Source organism: Semicossyphus pulcher, unplaced genomic scaffold, assembly GCF_022749685.1.
Source record: "Semicossyphus pulcher isolate SPU_LCO1_2020_fin unplaced genomic scaffold, fSemPul1.0.p SCAF_10, whole genome shotgun sequence".
NCBI lineage: Eukaryota > Metazoa > Chordata > Actinopteri > Labriformes > Labridae > Semicossyphus > Semicossyphus pulcher.
The window spans coordinates 6,277,533-6,296,500 of record NW_027211604.1 but is presented as its reverse complement, the minus strand read 5'-3'; the positions used below and the strand labels follow the sequence as shown (position 1 = coordinate 6,296,500).

The 18,968-nt window shown below is 42.3% G+C and overlaps 2 protein-coding genes across 2 annotated transcripts; both read right to left on the bottom strand.

The window, feature by feature from the left end:
- Positions 1-1,781: 1,781 nt before the first annotated feature.
- Positions 1,782-5,992, bottom strand: rom1a (retinal outer segment membrane protein 1a). Its single transcript, XM_069675711.1, has 4 exons — positions 5,843-5,992; positions 2,688-3,118; positions 2,358-2,604; positions 1,782-2,162 (listed from the first exon to the last, which is right to left on the bottom strand). Exons 1-4 carry the CDS (start codon positions 5,990-5,992, stop codon positions 1,947-1,949), a joined length of 1,044 nt encoding a protein of 347 aa, XP_069531812.1. The 3' UTR covers positions 1,782-1,946.
- A 3,121-nt stretch (positions 5,993-9,113) lies between these two features.
- LOC138599901 (mucin-2) lies at positions 9,114-17,284 on the bottom strand. Its single transcript, XM_069671662.1, has 8 exons — positions 17,136-17,284; positions 15,627-16,554; positions 15,266-15,538; positions 14,124-15,202; positions 13,361-13,522; positions 10,385-10,451; positions 10,121-10,225; positions 9,114-9,908 (listed from the first exon to the last, which is right to left on the bottom strand). Exons 1-8 carry the CDS (start codon positions 17,282-17,284, stop codon positions 9,114-9,116), a joined length of 3,558 nt encoding a protein of 1,185 aa, XP_069527763.1.
- Between the last annotated feature and the right edge of the window lie 1,684 nt (positions 17,285-18,968).

Sequence of the window (18,968 nt, the reverse complement as noted above, 5' to 3'; positions counted from 1 at the left end):
CTTCGACCGGGTCAGTTGGCCTTCTCTGTTCTGTATTCTGCATGAATTAAATCTGGGGTCAAATTTGATCAGATGGGTCAAAATCTTATGAGCCAATAGCTTCAGTAATCACCAGTGGTTATAGATCAGACAACTTCCCACTCCATCGCTCAATGTGTCAAGGCTGCCCCCTTAGCCCCGCACCTTTTTGCTATGGTATTGACTTTTTTAGTAGTTTTTTTCAAGGTCGAATGACATAATTCTGGTCCAATCGCTGCTTCACGGTTATAGGTGTGAAAAGGTAAATACAGCAGTTTTAGACCATGTGTGGAATAGAGACCTTCATAGACATTATCTGCATTTTGTGCTACTCTGAATATTAAAAACGATGAAGGACCGATGACGACTTTGTTCAATCTGCTTTGCTATCTTGTGGATTATTAGATAAGTCTGTCAAAAAAACACAACAATATCAGTGTAAACAGGTTTGCTGCCTGTTACTGTTTTATAAAAGAAGCAGATATTTACTCCACACGTTTTTAGCAGTAACCAAACATACCATTCTGTGGACTTTGACATTCTGTAATAATGTATGAATATGAATGTTCTTTTAGGTATTGATCCATCAAAGCAAAACCAAAACTAAAACCTTAAAATAGTCACCTGGGCATCCCAGGGGATAAAGAAAATGTGTGATTTATATGAAGGTGCATCTCTATTGTCGTTCGAACAACTTCAACAAAAATACAATCTCCCCAGACGTCATTTTTTTCGATCCCTTCAGGTTCAAGATTTTACCTCACTTCAGTCCGTACTCACCCCCGCCCCCTCCTCCCTCTGAGAGCCTGCAACAGCAGCTCTCCCCCTCTCCGTGCTGCGAGTCTGCATCACAGTTTTTTGTATAATAGGATGTTTTTAAAGTCTTGGTGAATGATTTTCATTTGCATACAGAGCAGGAAAGTGAGATCCGATCACATGCGGTCACAGAGGACACACTTGGAGACACATTGAAATGCAAAGTGTGAACGCAAGTGCAGCTGAGCACAGAGAAAACCACATGTTAGTACCAGATGTGTTAAGGGCCTTAGTGCATGTTGGGTGGGGCAGGTATTGTTATGCTTGAGCCACTGCTCCCAAAAATGTTTTTGCACGGCCCTGGCTGCAGGTTTGAGTCAGCCCCAGAAACTCACTCAAGACAGTCGTGTTTTTTAAAGGACCTTTAATACAGAATATCACACAGGTTGACAAAATATATTCTTGTAATAAAATCAAATTTTAAATTTAATAAACTGCCCAAAGATTCAAGTAAAGAACACTCGCTCTTCACTCGACATCTGTGTTTGAAAAGTTGCATATCATTTTCCACAGTCCGCTCTGCATCTCACATCCACCTGACCAAGACGTCTTTCTGCAGGGGCAGCAGGTTGAGTATTAACAAATGGGATTAAAAGCTTTAACAAAGGTGTCAGAACAGAGGACACACTTAATGGCTCTCACTGCATTACTGATATCCAATAATCAATCCTTATAATCCTACACCGTACAGTGACAGGGGGGAGAGAGGGGGAGAAATAAAGACTTAGGAGCTCCTGTGATAGAGGGTGACATCTGACATGTGAAGTTTTTCTTCATGTTGTGTAATTGCATGAGAAAAAGAAGCGATGAGTGACTCCGCTTCATAAGGCAATTAGTAACGTCATCTGTTGTACGATAGTCCTGTTGCATAGAAGAGCATTGTGCAAGAAGAAACCACCACACTTCTGCGGGTATCTTCTCTGATATGGTTAACTTAGGGGTTTAGATTCGCTAAATATGTGTGCATGTGCTTACTTTATCTGTGATGGTCATCAGACGATAAAAAATGCTACCCCTAAATCTTCAAAATTCTGTTTGCAATATTAAATAATAATTTATAAGTCGCCCTATCTGTGTAGGAGTTATTTACATGTGTGTAAGTAATGTGTGGTTTAGGAGGTCCCTGGTGCAGCGCCTGTGCTGGTTTCGCCCTCATCCACCTTGTTCGTCAGAAGCAGGAACTTCATTATAGGTTCGACGTACTCCATGACGGTCTCTTTCACTCCCTTCTCCAGCAAGTAGCCCTCCGTCTCGATCTCTGTGTTTTCCTTTCCCGCCACTGCGTCCATGGAGGTCTGCAGGAAGCGCAAGCTCACCAGCACAGAGGCCTGAGAGGGAGTGTGTTACATTTAGGACAGATAATATTAGAGAGAATCAACCCCGAGCAACGTAGACTAGCAAACATAAATGGTGACTAAAGGATATTGCGTGAATTGTGCACATAAGACACAACACATTAATTAGAAATGTGTTGATATTCTCTCTCATCCAGCCACACACGGCTGTTGCTCTTCCCTCCGTACCTGTAAGAGGAAGACTGACAGCACTCCGGCCCCGATGGTGTTCATCAGGCCCATGTAGTAGTTGACCAGGGCCTCTCTGCAGCCTCGCAGGTAGATGTTGAGCTCTTCCGTTTGGTAGTCGTAGTTATAGTGAGCGGAGTTGTTGGTGAGCTGATACTGGATGCACGGCCGTGGCGAGGTGGGGTTGCAGCAACTGAACGGGACTCCATCGACTAAGTAGCGGCCGTCCACATTACTCTTGATGCGGCTAGAGAAAGGTGGAAGATATGTTTTAGGGTGCCTTGTTTTCACAGACAGGAAACACACTCCATACTGTTGCTCTCAACTTACTCTTTCACTTCCTTGGAGTTGAAATCGAGGTAGCGGTTGCTGATCCACTGGACCTCGAACCAGTCCCTGAAGTCGGTGTTTCCACAGCACTGAAAGTCCATCTGCAGGTGGTCGATGTTCTGTTTCTGGAAGCAGCGGCCGGGCGTGTCCGTGTCCTTGTAGAAGCGGATGCCGTTCCTCAGGCCGCCCTTCAGAGAAGACTCCAGACTGCCCCTCATGGCGTAGCTCATGATGACGGCTAGCAGCATGAGGACGGTGAAGAAGGAGGCGACGGCGAAGTAGGGCTTCAGGAAGGTCTTCCAGCGGGGGAAACGCCCGGCGTCCAGAGCGTCCTGACACATCTTTGAAGCGAAGTAGTTGATTCCCAACGAGGCCAGACCAACAATGATGAGGGTGTTGGGCACGACGTGAATGTCTGAGTTGTCCATTACCTGTGAACAGAAGGCAAAAATATAATCAATATAAGTTAAATAATCTTGTCAGAAATTAGACTAATAAAATATATTCCCTTACTGAAGTTATTTTTTTCAGAATGACCACAAAATTCATTTGGAAGTTTCTACCAAAGATTTTCTTCCAAACACTCTGAGACGAGCAAAGTTATATCAGTTATTATGCAGCATTTTCCCTCACTGACGCTTTATATTTCTGGTAATGAGTAAAATATTCAGACACGGCTGCAGGTAAAGACATACAGGTGCACATTATAGATGCAGTGTACTTGACTTAAACACGTAAAAATCTTGACTTTAAAGTTCAAGTTTTGTGACAAAAAGGAGGGTCAGGAGTGCTCGGAAGTTCAACCAAAACATGGGCAGCACAGGTGGTGCAGTGGTCAGTGCTGTTGCCTTAAAGCGAGAACGTTCTAAGTTTGAGTCCTGGTTCTGACAAAGACGGCCTGTCTGTGTGGAATTTGCATGCGTGGGTTCAGAGTACTCTGGCTTCCTCCCACAGTCCAAAGACATGCTCGTCAGGTTCATTGGTGACTCCAAATTGCCCGTAGGTGTGAGTGTGACAGCGTCTGTGTGATTGACTGTGTGATTATCGGCCGGGTCGATTATCGGCGCCGATATTCAGCATTTTGACGCATATTGGCATCGGCCTTTTTTTTTAATCCGACTGCCGATAAGAGATCAATTTAAAACTCAATTATTTTGGCTCTGATGCAGCCGCGCCTCTCTGTCTGCAGTCACTACTCTGTCTCCAGCATTGTCCCACCCACAGCACTGATTGGTTACACGCAGAGCCATGGCACGGGTAACAGCCAATCAGCAGTGAAAGCTGTGCATGCAGAGTGCTCACACACACGGAGGAGAGGAGAAAAAGTTCATTTCTTTGCAAATTTTATTTAACTTTGTTTTATTTACTTTATAAAACTTCAGGACGTTATTTATTTATTTATTTAAATTTTCAGTTAACTTTATAAGAGATGCTGCTGACCCTGGGAACTCCCTGCGCTTTTTGTTTGTTTGTGTTTTAAACATATGCTTAAAGGCATTTAAACAAAGTTAAGTGTTGGAGTTTGTATTATTCAAAATTTTGACGCCAATACTTTCACTTTTACTGCAAATGAATATCGGCTCCAAATATCGGTTATCGGCCGCCTAGACAACTAATAATCGGTATCGGCCCTGAAAAAACCATATCGGTCTATCTCTACTAAAAACATGCCGCCCTCACATAGTGATAAACTGCGATCTTCATGATGTGTTGATGCTTTTAGCGCTACACAATGTTTGTGTCAGTGAACCCTTTAAGTTCAAACAAGTTAAAGTTCAAATGTGTATTTGTACAGGGGAAATATCCTGTAATAAAGCTATGCATAAAGGTTTTCATTAATAGTATTACAGTCAGTCACGTAATCATTCATAATTGATCGTCTGTGAGCACTGAGCGGCTTCAAGCCTTTGAGGATAATAGCTCAAGGGCACCTACAGTAAGCGGACTTGTTGAGGGGAGGTAGAGCACATCAGTGCAGTCATTTAGTAACTCAGGGCACATTTGACCCAGAATGTTGAAAAATGACATGTAAGTACGTAAACCAAGCGGTCTCAGCGTGGTATGTCTCAGCCTATGAGGTGACAGAGTATGTGAGTGTCTGAAAGGAAATCTTTGGGAAACAATATTATTTTGATTTCAGCAAAAGATTATTTTACAAGTTCACACAAAGTTAAATTTAAATGCTTGATTTTAGTTAAATTGAAACTTGTAAGACCAGTTTAAAGAAGACAGCAGTCGAACAAGCATGCAGAGTGAAGCATGAAAAGGACACCCAAAGCATTGCAGAGAATTTAGTGGACCTTTTACAGGTGTCTTACATTCAATTACTTTTATAAAACTTTTTTCTAAGGGTCATTGATTCTGTAATTTATTCATTTACTTTTACTTAAACTTTTTTCACTCATAACATGAACACATCCATTAACACTTTTTAAAGGTGTAGCCCATTAAGAGCTTCAGACCTGTCACAAAAAGCAGCCTAATTATGTTCATATATCAGATGAAGTGTTTATTATAATCAATATGTATAAATCACCTGGTCAAAGGTCAAACAGGTCAAAAAGGATTTAGCCTTACATACTTTATCTTTGCATAGCTATATTTACAGACAGATATGACTAAACTATAAAAAAATAAAATAAAATAAACTATTTCACACACTTTAAAAGCTCTTCAGGTTTGTTAAATTCAAAGTTGTGATGACCTTATTCATGAACAGGGATTAGGATGATTAAAACTGACAGAGCCGGGCTTATTAAACGACGAGTCAGGATCTAAAGTGGGTCACAGGTGTATCTACCTGTCGTTGGTCTCCAATCTACAAAGACATTTATTTGACCACATAAAATTCTTCTTCACATTTTCTTGTGCGGCAGACACGACGGCAGATGTATTTAAATCAGTACATCAGTGTGTTTTCAGCTGCACCACCTAATCTCCCAAACATCCAGTCCCTCTATCTCGATATTTATTGGACAACATGGTAGTTGAAAGATGTTAGTACTGTTTCAGGTGTGTTTCATTTATGTATTATTCTGTTTTCTCTTAAAGATATAAAAGGAAACATACTGAGAAACACAATCTGTTGATGTAATTAGGTAACCTAATGTTAAAAACTCTTTGGCATTATTAGGCCTCAAAGACTTCAAAAGTACCTCTGCCCTCCTGCGCAGCTCCGTCTTGAGGATGCACCCCAGGCTGAAGGTCAAAGCTCCGGCCACTGTGGCACTCCAGGAGAGGAGCCACAGTCCCTGGGCAAGCTTCACCCTTTTCTCAAAGGGGAACTTCATCTTCATCACCACCATGGTCGCAGCGAGGGAGTCCGAGTCTTACCGGGGGAAGAGGGGAAGGAGAGCGACGAGGCAGCGAGCGACGATGATGAGCTTCGTCTGCGAGGAGGAAGGAGAAGTGAGAGGCTGGACTCTGAAAGGCTTAAGGATTAAAAAGTGAAACTCGACACCGACTTGGAAAAATGAAACCAGCTGCAAAAGAATCAGCACATTTAAAACACATTGATAAAAGCTTTATGAGAGGAAACTTCTCTGGAAAAATTAAAGGTTGAGAGTTTAGCACAAACATTTTTTTTTTATGAAAAAGTTTTGGAGCTTCACATCTTCAGCTGAACAGATGTTAGTGTATCAAAGTTCACCTGATCTGTCGTCCCAAAAAGTGATGAAAAAAGTCCAGTTATCTCCAGCGACCACCACGTACCCTCCAGTGTGCCACACAGCACATTCGGCACACTGGGTTTGGCTACCTGGAGCGTCTTACCTCTAATGCCTACCTATCCTCTTAAACGTGTCCATGAATCCAGGCCATTGTCTGCTCAGCACCCATCACTCACACAGAGGAACATGAGTGACGACACAAATTGAACCTGACAGACGGATGGATATTATTGGGAGGCATTAACTTTGTAACACTGATCCAACACAAATGCACACATGAAGATGAACACATTTAGCTTTCAGTGTCACCAAAACATTGTAACATAAATCCTGATTTGTTTTTAGAAATATTTCATTAACTGTCGAACATTTTATCAATTATCTGCTACCTATAATTATTAAATGTATTGGTGGGAATTACTTTTTTTTACTGCTGATGGACTGGGTAACAGGAAACCTCTGCTTGCTGAAGCTCCCTGGACCAGGATGAGAAAGTGTCATGCCACATTTCAGTCCCACAGAATGGACATGATAGAGCGACTGCCTGACAAGATAAAGACGTTTATAGCAGGATGCAAAACCACAGAATCACCTGGGTCACGGGGCTGCACAGCGGTGGAGTGATTAGCACTGTCGACCCAGAGCGAGAAGGTTCCTAGTTCAGATCCTTTCTGTGTGGATTTTGCATGTTCTCCCCATGCAGGTGTGGAGTTCTCCCTCCCACAGTCCAAAGACATGCTCGTTCGCTTCATTGGCGACTCTAAAATTACCTGTAGGTGTGAATATGAGCTTCAAAGGTTCAGTCCAGGGTGTTCCTCGCCTCTCGCCCAATGACAGCTGGGATTGGCTCCTACCTGGATGGATAGATGGATGGACTATTTCTTTGATGTAGTTGTTAATCTGGTAACATTCATCTGGGTGATTTAACATTGAGCAGTACTTTCTGGATAAAGTATTAATCATGGTGAACTCGTGGTCAAATCACTCAATATTAATGTTACAAAGTCTGTGTTGCCTAATAACTTGGTTCATTCCTCTTCTTTAGCTTATTTTTTTGCTAAGGTCATTGTCAATGTAAAGTCAATGTATAAAGAATTTTCAGCCCAGATAAAGTAACAGCTCATTTCCCACATTTTATTTCCTTCTGATGGAAGGTGGTGTCCCTTCTTAACATGTGCGAGTATTAATATTATATGAAGAGTGGGGTAAGATGAGCCAATTTTACTTTTATTGCCCTATAGGGAAGAAATAACTAGACAGAAGTACACTTAAAACATATTATCTATTTCACCGTGCTTCCTATCAATTGAAATTATAAAAATGTTTCGAGAACAAAGGGCCCTGAAAATATGACTTCCCAAGAAAAAGTGTAAATGTGGCTCAACTTGCCCCAGGTTAGGGGTTAGTTGAGCCATCTTGGGGTAAATTGATCACCTGATTTTTGTAAGTCTAAACCTCTAAACTTTTTACTGATGGATTTTCCAGCCTTGACATCACCCAGTGAGCACCAGCTGGGATTCCAAGGCTGAAATTTAGTTGAAAACAGGGTGAAATCAGGTGTGAACGTCTAAGACCTAATTTCAAGCATTTCTCAACCGGCTAAAATATGGTTACACCGTCGACGTGTCAGAAAACACATTTTTGTTTTAATCATTTTGATATTTTGTTCATTTTAGCTATGAAAGGAAGTGATAATCATATGTGCATTACTTTTTACAGTGCTGCGTTTAATCCGGTCTACACGAAAATGTAGTTTCAGCGCAAAAATAAGGCACATGCTCAACAGAAGAGAAAAAAGAAGACTGCGCATGTTCAGGTATCGGCTGTGCAGCTCTGACTACGGAGGCAGCACGACCCCTGGATGCTGACGTAGTTGATTAAAATCACAACCTTAGGAGATTTTGGAGACCGACGGTGACGAGCGCTGGGTTAGAATGTAAAAGTGTAACTAAACTTAAAGCAGCTCCTCTCTAGATTCTCTTATTCTATATTTATTCCTTTTCATTAAGTCGGTAAGAAATAAAAAAATGTAGACAGTTGAATTTATGTGTCGTTATGTCTTCATTTGGTTTATTAGATGTTAATGGACAGAGTTACATGGATGATATTTATACATGTTTTGTTTCTGCAGGTTAACTATTGCAACCATAGGAAACAAACTATACATTTGCATATACACATATTTAAAGCTATTTCATAAGTATATTTCCTACAGTGAGTACACATCATGTTATATAGCACATGCCTACTAAAGCCTTTTTTACAACAGGATTTAAATTGTCCTGAAAACTAGCAGAATATGACATTAAACAATTTAACTACATAAAGTATATAAATATATAATGTTTCATGCAGTAAAGCAAACTGATCATTAAAGTAACTACGTTTTGTTTTCATAGAGACAAAGAACAGGGAAAGTAAACGCCTACCTCATCTTTATACAACAAAATTTACATTTTACCATTAAATGAGCAAATCTTAGCGGTAGAGGATCAAGGTACAGAAAAATATAGTTTCTGTTTAAATACATATATTATTCACTCACACTATGAGTTTTGATCCCATTATTTACAGGTTGTTACAGGTTTTACTGTGAATTAGTGAGAAACAAATAATTGTTATCTAGAGACAGGCAAGCTTGAATTTAAAGGTTAAAACTCGTCAGACCAAATGTTAATTAGTGGTTCTGGGAAAAGACCCTCAATTAACCTTTCCTTGTAAATAACAAGTGTTTCAGACTCAGGCTCTCTTGTTTCCGTCACAGCTGTGTGCGCTCCCCTTTCCACACCTCGTCTGGAATCCCCCCTGTCCAGCCGTGCACCTCGGCCCTGCCCTGACCCTCTGCGGTCTGATGCTCACAGATGAAGTGGTTTAACATCAGCTCGGCTGACTGCAGGCCGGCCAGGCCGCTCTCTGCCTCTGACATCCTGCTTTCTATCGGCCTGGCTATAGCTATGTCATTGCTTCCTCTCCAGTGGTGAAGGATCTGGTTATCTAGATCCTCGGTAGCTGCTCCCCCTCGGTGGTGCAGGTCCATCATGGCCTCCGTGCCTCTGCGCTCTTTCTGCATTTCATGGTGTGATAGAGGGATGTCCTCCATGCTAGCTGACCGGATCAAGATGGCAGATCCGAGGGTTGGACTTGTGGCGATCCTGTAGGTGCCTTCACCCGCCATGCCACCGGACAGATTCTCGCTGTGGATGGTGAACTGGAGGTGAGGTATCTGCAGCGGGCGAGGAGAATGACACCTGAAAATCTCCTCTCCCACCAACTCACTGTCTTTGTCCATGTCTCCTTCCTGGTGCCTCCATACTGGACCTCTGTTTGATCCCGTCAGTATGAATCGTGGGGTCTCTTCCCCCAACTCTGACCAGTCAGACTCCTCCTCTTCTGGGACTGACCCCAGAGGAAGCTCCTGTCCCCCGGCTTGGGCCTTTCCATAGTTATGGCTGTCCATGAACTCAACAGGAGGAGGGGTGATGGGGTGAACCACCTGGTTAATGGTATCATCTGGCTGAAAATCATGCTCATTTGTGTGCAGCAGTAATGTTCCCTGCAGAAAGGAGAGGTCACATATTAATCAGTTTATTGATTAAATGATAAAAGTCAACATTTCTCAGAGGCTTTTCAGTATTTGATTACATGTATCTGATCTGTCTATTCTCTCAATGGTGTCGATACACTTTGTAGTTCTCCTCCCCTGCGTCTGAATATGTTTGAGCAGCCACTTTCTGCTAAGACTGGAGAGGGTTGTAGAGATCTTACACTGAATGTTTCCACACTGTTGGCATGTTTTGTATCAGCGAGCTTCTCCGTCAGTGCTGAAATACGCCGGTTCAACCTCTCACGTTCTCCTTCCATACTCTGGGCCTGAAACACAAAGACATATGTGATATAATTTCCTCCCTACCACTCAACAGTCAACTGTTATTCAAGGCTCCCACGTGTATAAAAACATGTTTCTATCACCATTGTCATGTCTCTGACTATTTTGGCCCAAGCACAACAAAGAAGCACTTTAAACCTCACCACTAAATGAAGCCTTTGCTCGAGAAGACTGTTGGTCTGCTGTGTGGAGGAGCAGTTGTCGTGTAGTCTGAAATTAAGCACAGACAGACAGAGAGAATTAATCAACAATAGTATCGTGTATTTCAGTAAAGGATCAATATCAACATTGTATGAAAATATGTAGTAAAAACAGAGTTCAAATGTACTGTCAATTTCTTTCTTTAACCCACTTAAATTGTACAACAAGGAACAATTCATCACAGGCTCCGTTCACATTTGGTATTAACATGAGGTTATTTTGATTGGATCACAAGTGGACAGCCTTAAGTACAGGTGTGATAACGCACCCAGGACGAGTGGCCACATTCGGAGGTGGTCTGGGTCGCAATTATCCACATTCGTCTGGGAGTGTGTACGCACGTGTCCTGGGCCACATGAAGCACTGCCCACTCATCCCGTACCCAGGTGAATCTGGGGAAACCACTCGCCTCTCAGTTCTGCCATTCCTCTGCTGTCTCTTGATAATCTTACCTATTTTGCATTTCACTCCAAGCATGTGCAAACGTAGTTTATGCAGTAAAGCGGGGTGTGCACGGAAATACGGGCAGATTGTGTCCCATATTTATTCTGTAAGGGAGACAGCATTTAGTTTTCAACACGGGGTGATCCCGAACTGATGAGGGAGGAGGAGAGACGGCGCGGGTAAGAATGTGTCAGGCATGTAGCCGGCGGTTAGCGATAAACGACTTCCAGTCAAGACTTCCTTTTCCGCGTGCTGCATTGTTTACAGTAAAATAATCTTTCTTTCTTGTGATTTACTTCAGTTAACGGGTCTTACCTTTGACGAAATTTCAATATCCTGATGCAGATTTGTAAAAAGCATAAATTAAGCTTTGCCAGGTGTGACCTCAAGAGGAGAAGAAAACTACATTTAAAGTGCTCGTTTGTTGAACGGAGGTCGGATTGATCATGATGCATTCGAGGAAATCGGAAATCTGAACGCTGAACGGCTTTCGTGACAGCGTCAAGGGAATTGATCTCAAGTTGAATTTTAGATCGACAACAGATTGTTAGCAGTTAGCATGCAGATGTCTGTTAATAGAGATTTATAAGAAGCTAAATCACGTTTGATGACCGCTGATGGGAGCCGTGATGTCATTACGGCGCATTACGTTCCACCTGCTTTTGCTCTCCTCAGGGACTGTTTTTCCTGCATACGCTGCAGCCTGCTGATATGTGATTGGTCAATGTTACTCAGACTACAAGCGTACTACAAATGAAACCAGATCACTTGCCATCCCTACAGTAAGATTATCTAACAATTGGTCAGTAAATGAGAACTTAAGCTGTTGTCTGGGAAGCTAATAGGTCTTCCAATATTTTTTATTTTGAGATATGACCAGATTTCCCTCTGGATTTTTGCAGTTCATTGCCTTTTCAGTCGCTGATCAATCTGGAAGCAGTCAATTGATAACGATTGTCATTGCAACAACATGCTAGCTTCCCACCCTTAGCGCTAAATCAGAGGACAATGGCCGCCATGTGGTTGATTAAGTATAACATGCGGTTCCTTGAGCTAACTTGAAAAGCGCTATTTGAGCTGATATTCCCCAATAGTGTTTGGCCCAGGTGTGGAGTATATTCACAGCAATACCACAGAACAACCTGGAAAATTAAACTGTATGCCCACCATAATTGAAACACTCTCTCCAAGACGAGGAAACAAACAGTTTTAGATGACTGAATTAATCGGTGCTTTATGTAAATGTAGCCCAGTTAAAAATATCAATAAATAGTTGTTTTCAATATATAGGTATATAAATAAATAGAGTTTAAAAATGGTTTGTTTTCAAAGTACAGAAGAATGTATAAATTGCTTGAATGTATTATTTTTTTTCATTTCTGTTGTTAAAAAGATGCTTATGACTTGGAGTGATATCTTTTTGTATCTGGACACAGACACAGTTTTTATGTTCCCCACAACCTCAATTTCAGAGCGCTTCTCACCGCCGCTTACTGTTGCTAGGTTACGAAAGTTGTGTGCAAGCACTTTCGCTTCCCTTGGTTGTGAAGTCATATATAAGTAGCTCTGTGTGCTTCTTATTTGCTTTTATTCAAGGAAATTTTACAAAGAAAACGTAAAAACGATGGAAAGGAATCGTGTCCTGGCATTAGCAGCAGCACCAGACCTGGAAATTGTACCCTCAATATATGAAAGGATTAGTTTCTCCTCCGCCATTCTTGATTTTGATTGGTCGGAAAGGGAGAAGTGACACTGACAAGCACAGCGATGTTCCAAAAGTTGAGCTATTTTCAACTGAGAGCACTGTGAGCACAGCGACAAAAAATGACTGATGCCGAGGGCATTCTAGCTCAGAGGAAGCTGAGCGCTGAAAACGCTGGACTGCATTGGTTTTGTATACAAAATAGACGCTGCCAGCACAAAGACCACTGTTAGAGACCACAGGCCCTAAATGAGAGCATGCAGGAATTGTTTCCATGTGGGTTTTAAAAGTTGTTCCCAGAGAATGGGTATTAACTTAAGTCTTTAAAATCCAGGAAAAAGGTTTTTTGTTTGTATGTTTGTTAGTTTTTACAAAAATCTAAGTTTCTTTTAAGAAGAAAATAAGTAATTCCTGCCTGTGGCCATCAGACTCTACAACTCCTCCTTCTGAGTGTCTGACACACAGGCACCTAATGTGTGCACTGAACTCTTACTGTACATATTAGCTGGATGATTGTGCAATAATTCAACTCTGCAATATGTTGATATAATACTGCATACACTGTTCATTTGTAAATAACTCTTATGTATAACTTTTTTGCATCTTAACTCTTATGTTGTATTTGACTTTAACTGTAACGCCCAAATTTTCCCCCAGAGATTAATCAAGTATTTCTGATGTGTGTGATTATGATTTTTCAGGTTGAAGCATATTGCCTGTTTGCATTTGACAGAATGTTTTTGGACAGGCTATATAAACTTGCTTTCTTTACCTCTTAAACCTCTCTGTGAGGTTGTTGAGCTCCATACGAGTCCTCTGAAGTTCTGTCTCCAGAAGCTTCTGGCTGCTGATGAACTCTTCTCCCAAACACTCCATCCTCACCGCCGTCTTCAGCAGACTCTTATGCAGACCCTCATTCTGCTCCTGAAGCATCCTGTCATCACCGGTACATAAAACACATCATTATTCTCATTCATTCATTTATCATTCAATATTCAGTTATTCTACACAGTGGGTTTAAAATAACTCTGGTCAATGTATCCTGTGTTACTGCAATAAACTATTTAATATATGTACAATATCACTGTCATGGCTGAAACTTTAAACAGTGAACAAACTACAACTTCACACTTACATGATTCGTCCCAACTCGTCCACCTTCTCCTGTAAAAAAAGAAAAAGAAAATTATAATTTATATATAACTATATATATATATATATACATATATAAATGTGTGTATATATATATATACACACATATATATATTAAAATGAAATTAGATTGTGTCTATGATTATAACTGTAATAAATGTATCTGATCTGTAGTTGTGTAATGTTTGTTGTGTAATAATGGCACTCTGGTGGTCAATAATCAGATGAGTGGAACATTATGACATAACCACATCGATCATTGACCTGTGACTGATCACGAAGAGAAAGGTCAAAGGTCATACTGTATGTGCTGATGAGCTGAAGCTGCTCTGCTCCTCATCATGACTTGAGGCGCTGACTCTGCTGAGAGAAGCCGAGTCCACCTGAGAGGCAGCGTCTCCACGGTGATGTTGGTGGTCTCCATGGTGATGGTGATGAGCCTCAATGTGGTGGTCTCCATGTTGATGCTGATGGTCTGGACTGTGGTGCTCTCCATGGTGATGCTGGTGGTCTCCATGGTGATGGTGATGAGCCTCAATGTGGTGCTCTCCATGGTGATGCTGATGGTCTGGACTGTGGTGCTCTCCATGGTGATGCTGGTGGTCTCCGTGGTGATGGTGATGAGCCTCAATGTGGTGTTTTGCATGGTGATGCTGATGGTCTGGACTGTGGTGCTCTCCATGGTGATGCTGATGGTCTGGACTGTGGTGCTCTCCATGGTGATGCTGATGGTCTGGACTGTGGCGCTCTCCATGGTGATGCTGGTGGTCTCCATGGTGATGCTGATGGTCTGGACTGTGGTGCTCTCCATGGTGATGCTGGTGATCTCCATGGTGATGCTGTTGGTCTGGACTGTGGTGGTCTCCATGGTGATGCTTATGGTCTGGACTGTTGTGGTCTCCATGGTGATGGTGATGAGCCTCAATGGTGTGATCTCCATGGTGATGTTGGTGGTCTCCATGGTGATGGTGATGAGCCTCAATGGTGTGGTCTCCGTGGTGATGCTGATGGTCTGGACTGTGGTTGTCTCCATGGTGATGCTGATGGTCTCCATGTTGGTGCTGATGGTCTGGACTGTGGTGGTCTCCATGATGATGATGATGGTCTGCATGGTGATGCTGATGGTCTGGACTCTGGTGGTCTCCTTGGTGATGCTGGTGGTCACTTTGGTGGTCACCATGGTGATGATGGGGATGTGTTTGATTGTGTTGGTCGTTATGGTGATGATGAGTTGTTGAGCTGTGGTCTGTATGGTGATGATGATGGTCTTGACAGTGGTGGTCGCTATGGTGATGGTGGATCGTTGGACTGTGGTCTTCATGGTGATGCTGGTGATCTCCATGATGATACAAATGAGCTTCACTTTGATGATCATCATGGTGATGATGGTGGGCCGGACTGTGTTGGTCTCCATAGTGATGATGAGTTGTTGGGACTCCATGGTGATGATGATTTGTTGAGTCTCCATGGTGAAATTGACCAGTTGGGCCTTTAGTGCTTAGATGGTTGCTATGGCGGTGGTGACCTGAACTGCGATGTTCTCCATGGCGATGTGTTGGGCTGTAATGATCCCCACGGTGATGATGATGACTTGTAATATGGTGATCTCCATGGTGATGAACAGGGCCGTGGCGGCGGCTATGGCGACGTGGATGACCATGACGGTCTTCGTGGTGATGGTGACGAGCAGGGCTATGATGGTCTCCGTGGTGATGGTGATGACTTTTTTGTTCTCTGTGGTGATGACTTGGGCAGTTGGGGTCACCATGGTGATGGTGATGACGTGCAGTGTGGTGGTCTCCGTGGTGACGGTGGTGATGGTGTTTAACAGAAGGAGAATGATGGAGGCGATGTGATGAGTCAGTCTTTCTCCGCTCACAGCCTACGTCAGAGTTCCGGTCTCCAGCAGACTCAGCCGTATGAGACAGGGAGACCTGAGAGTCTGCAGTGGAGCCGCCATGATGGTGACGCTGATGGTGATGATGATGATGAAGGTCAGACCTGCAGGGTGGAGAAGAGTCTCTTGTGTGTTTTCTGGAGCTGAGTGAGTCAGCGCTGGTGGGTCGACTCCTCGCCTGACCCGGGCTGCACGGTCTGTGGGCGTCTGTGACCCCAAGCGTGCTGAGCCTCATGGGGCTGAGCACCTGTCGAGTGATCTCATTGAGGAAGGCAGAGAACTTCATCTTCTCCTTCATCAAATTCTTCCTGGCTTCACTCTTTTCCTTCTCTGGGTCTTTTCCATCATCGTGCCACTCTCCGTCTCTCGGCCTCGTCAAAGCCTCCATCGATTTGGTTTTACGGAAACTTCCTCCGGTTCCAGAGCCGCCTGCAGTCGTCCGGGCACTCTTCAGGGCTCCACCTTTAGACGACTTTCCTTTCCCGCGCTCCAGCCTGGCAGGGAGCGTGTTCTGATAACCTCTTTTATCTATCAGAGGTGCCGTGTCCTCACCTTCCTCCAGGTACTTGTACTTCCGGGAGATGTCCGTGCAGGACTGTGAATGCTTCATACGTGGAAATCTTTCCGAACACTCGCTGCTGCTCTGAGAGGACAGGCTGGAGGAAGAGGACGAAGTGGTAGAAGAGGAAGAAAAGGAGGAGGAAGAAGAAGAAGAGGAAGTGGAGGAAGAGGGAGATGAAGAGGAAGAAGATGAAGAAGAAGTGGAAGATGAAGATGAACCAGTTGAGGAACTGATGGGAGTTTCTGGAAGAGAAACATGGCGATGGTTCTGCTTGCGGTGGTAGTGGTGAGAGTGAAGATGATGAGTCTGGTTGGAGTGGTGATCACTGAAGATGCTGTCCTCTGCTGTTGAAAGGCTGTTTTAAAAGATAACATGAGAGTTAAAGATAGACTCGATACAAGGCTGAGACAAGCTAACAATAAAGTTAATTCATTTTGGAACAGCAGAGCAAATTCAGGAAATAAAAGTCTTAAACAAATGAACTCAGAGGGACATAGATAGCTAATTTAGTTTTTAGCATGTAAAAACCAAAGGAAAGTACAAAAGGAAGGTCTTAATATCTTGGGCCCGATTGTTCAAAAGGAGTAATCCAGATAAGACTTATTCAGATATGGAAATCCACTTTTTTTCCACTCAGGATCAGGTAATCCATCTGACTTTTTTTCAAAGAAAACTGAGTAGGATCAATCTTATCCAGAGACAGACTTTTAAGGATTATCAAATCTGGATTACCAGCGCTCTAAAGTCTACCTCATCTACTATGTCACGGTAGGGATTCAGTATGACCTGATCTTATGCGATTACATAATCCTTTCTTTCTTTCAAGATTTGACCATAACCCTATCCAATAGATTTAATCCAGTCAAATTACCTTTGAACAACCGGGCCCTGGTGTACCTTTAGGATAGATGCCATACATGAGGTTTCCAAACTTACTCATGGCTGTCGATTTCCTCTGCCTGATGTGACTTTTGCTGGCTACGCTGATGACGCTGCCCTTGATTTTGGTGACGGTGCTTCATTTGTTGAGATTTTGAGTTAGCGCTCTTTCCGCGCTTGTGGTCTTTTTCTGAATGGTCGCACATTTCAGACTTGTGTCCCTTGATCGCTCTGGTGTCCTGATGAAAGTGTAAAGGTCTGAAATGTTTCTCCATCAACTGCGACCGTGGGGCAGAGTCGATCTTAGAAACTCTCGAGATTCTGATCCCTGGGGAAACAGTTTCTGTCTTTAAACATGGTTACACACGAAATGATCAACAATTACTACTTGATAAAACACAGAACATATCAGTTTTATGCATGCTGTTTCTGAAGTATGAACTACATATTTGAAAACAAACCAAATTTATATGTCATACTTCATTTATGCAGTGAAAAGGCAGATGTGAAAGCAGTTGCATGCAGATGTCTTTGTCAAAAATGCAGCTTTCAAAATTAAAAGCAACATTTAACATTCCTTAAAAAAACTGTTTAGTTTATAAAGCAAGTTAATTCTTGTTCAAAATAGCTAATTTGTCTGTAACCTACCGCACAGCCATCATATGTACTTACGTTCTCAATGAAGCCACAGGAATGACACAGGCAGCGATGTTCATTGAAACAAAATGACTCCCTCTCAGTGATGCACCTTCTAATTGAACGGGGAAGCACATGCCAAAGCCACATGTACTCACACATCAATATAAACCCCCGTGCCATCCAATGACAGGGGGGCAGCTGTCGCTTGCAGCTACTTCGAACTGTGTTAAACTCTGGTCTGTGCTCTGCTGTTTATGATGGCTCATGCATGTATTTTAAAGATACCATAATGAATTAGTAACATACTGTACTGTGCAGTTACAGTGCATAAACAGACTATAAATACATACTGTATATTTGTATAAACTAAATATATTAATAACTTAACACTTTTTTTAAAACAAAGTTCAAGTGATTTCCATAAAACATCAATACAACAATGATAAAAAGAAAGAAATGTATTATATGTGAGATAGGCAGGTAAAAACATATCAGCAGTCGGCGATAAAACAGGTGTTGGCTAAAATACAACATGAGATCAGGGAAAGGAAACTAAAAGTGTGTTTTTAGAAGAGATTTAAAAAATGAAACTGACTTTGTTGCCGTTACTGCCTATTTCCCTCTGGCAGGCTGTTCCACAGTCACCTTGGGTCTTGAGCCTGGACTCTGGGACAGAATTAATGGATTTTTGGGATATTTTTGAGTTTATAAAAGAAAGACTGGACAACTTTCCTTACTTGGAAACTTACATACATCAAAGTACAGGTTACAAACAAAAATCACTTCTAAATTTGTGGCTGCCTGCACTACAACAGATGGTCTTGTAAAATCTGGTTTCTGGCATTTTGCTGCACAAAAACTACCATTTCACTTTTCTCGTTTAAGTGAAGAACATTTTGTGACATCCAAAGCTTCATGGCCTTTGGACAGTTTCTGTGGCAGCTGGGATGGTGATGTATAAATGCTAGATATAACTGTGTATCATCAGCATAGCTTTGAAAAAAGACATTATGCATATAGATTATATTGCCAAGTGGAAGCATGTTGAGGGAGAAAAGAATTGAGCCTTGGGGTACCCCACAGGTGATGTCTGCTGTGGACAATGATAAGTCCTATAGGATATTAAAATAAAAACAAGTTCCTTTTTTTTAGTTCAGAGAACAATGCTATCAAAGCAAAGTGTCAGCTATTCCAAATACTGAATCAAATCCACACAAGAATATTAAAGGATTTGTTTCATAAACCACTCAA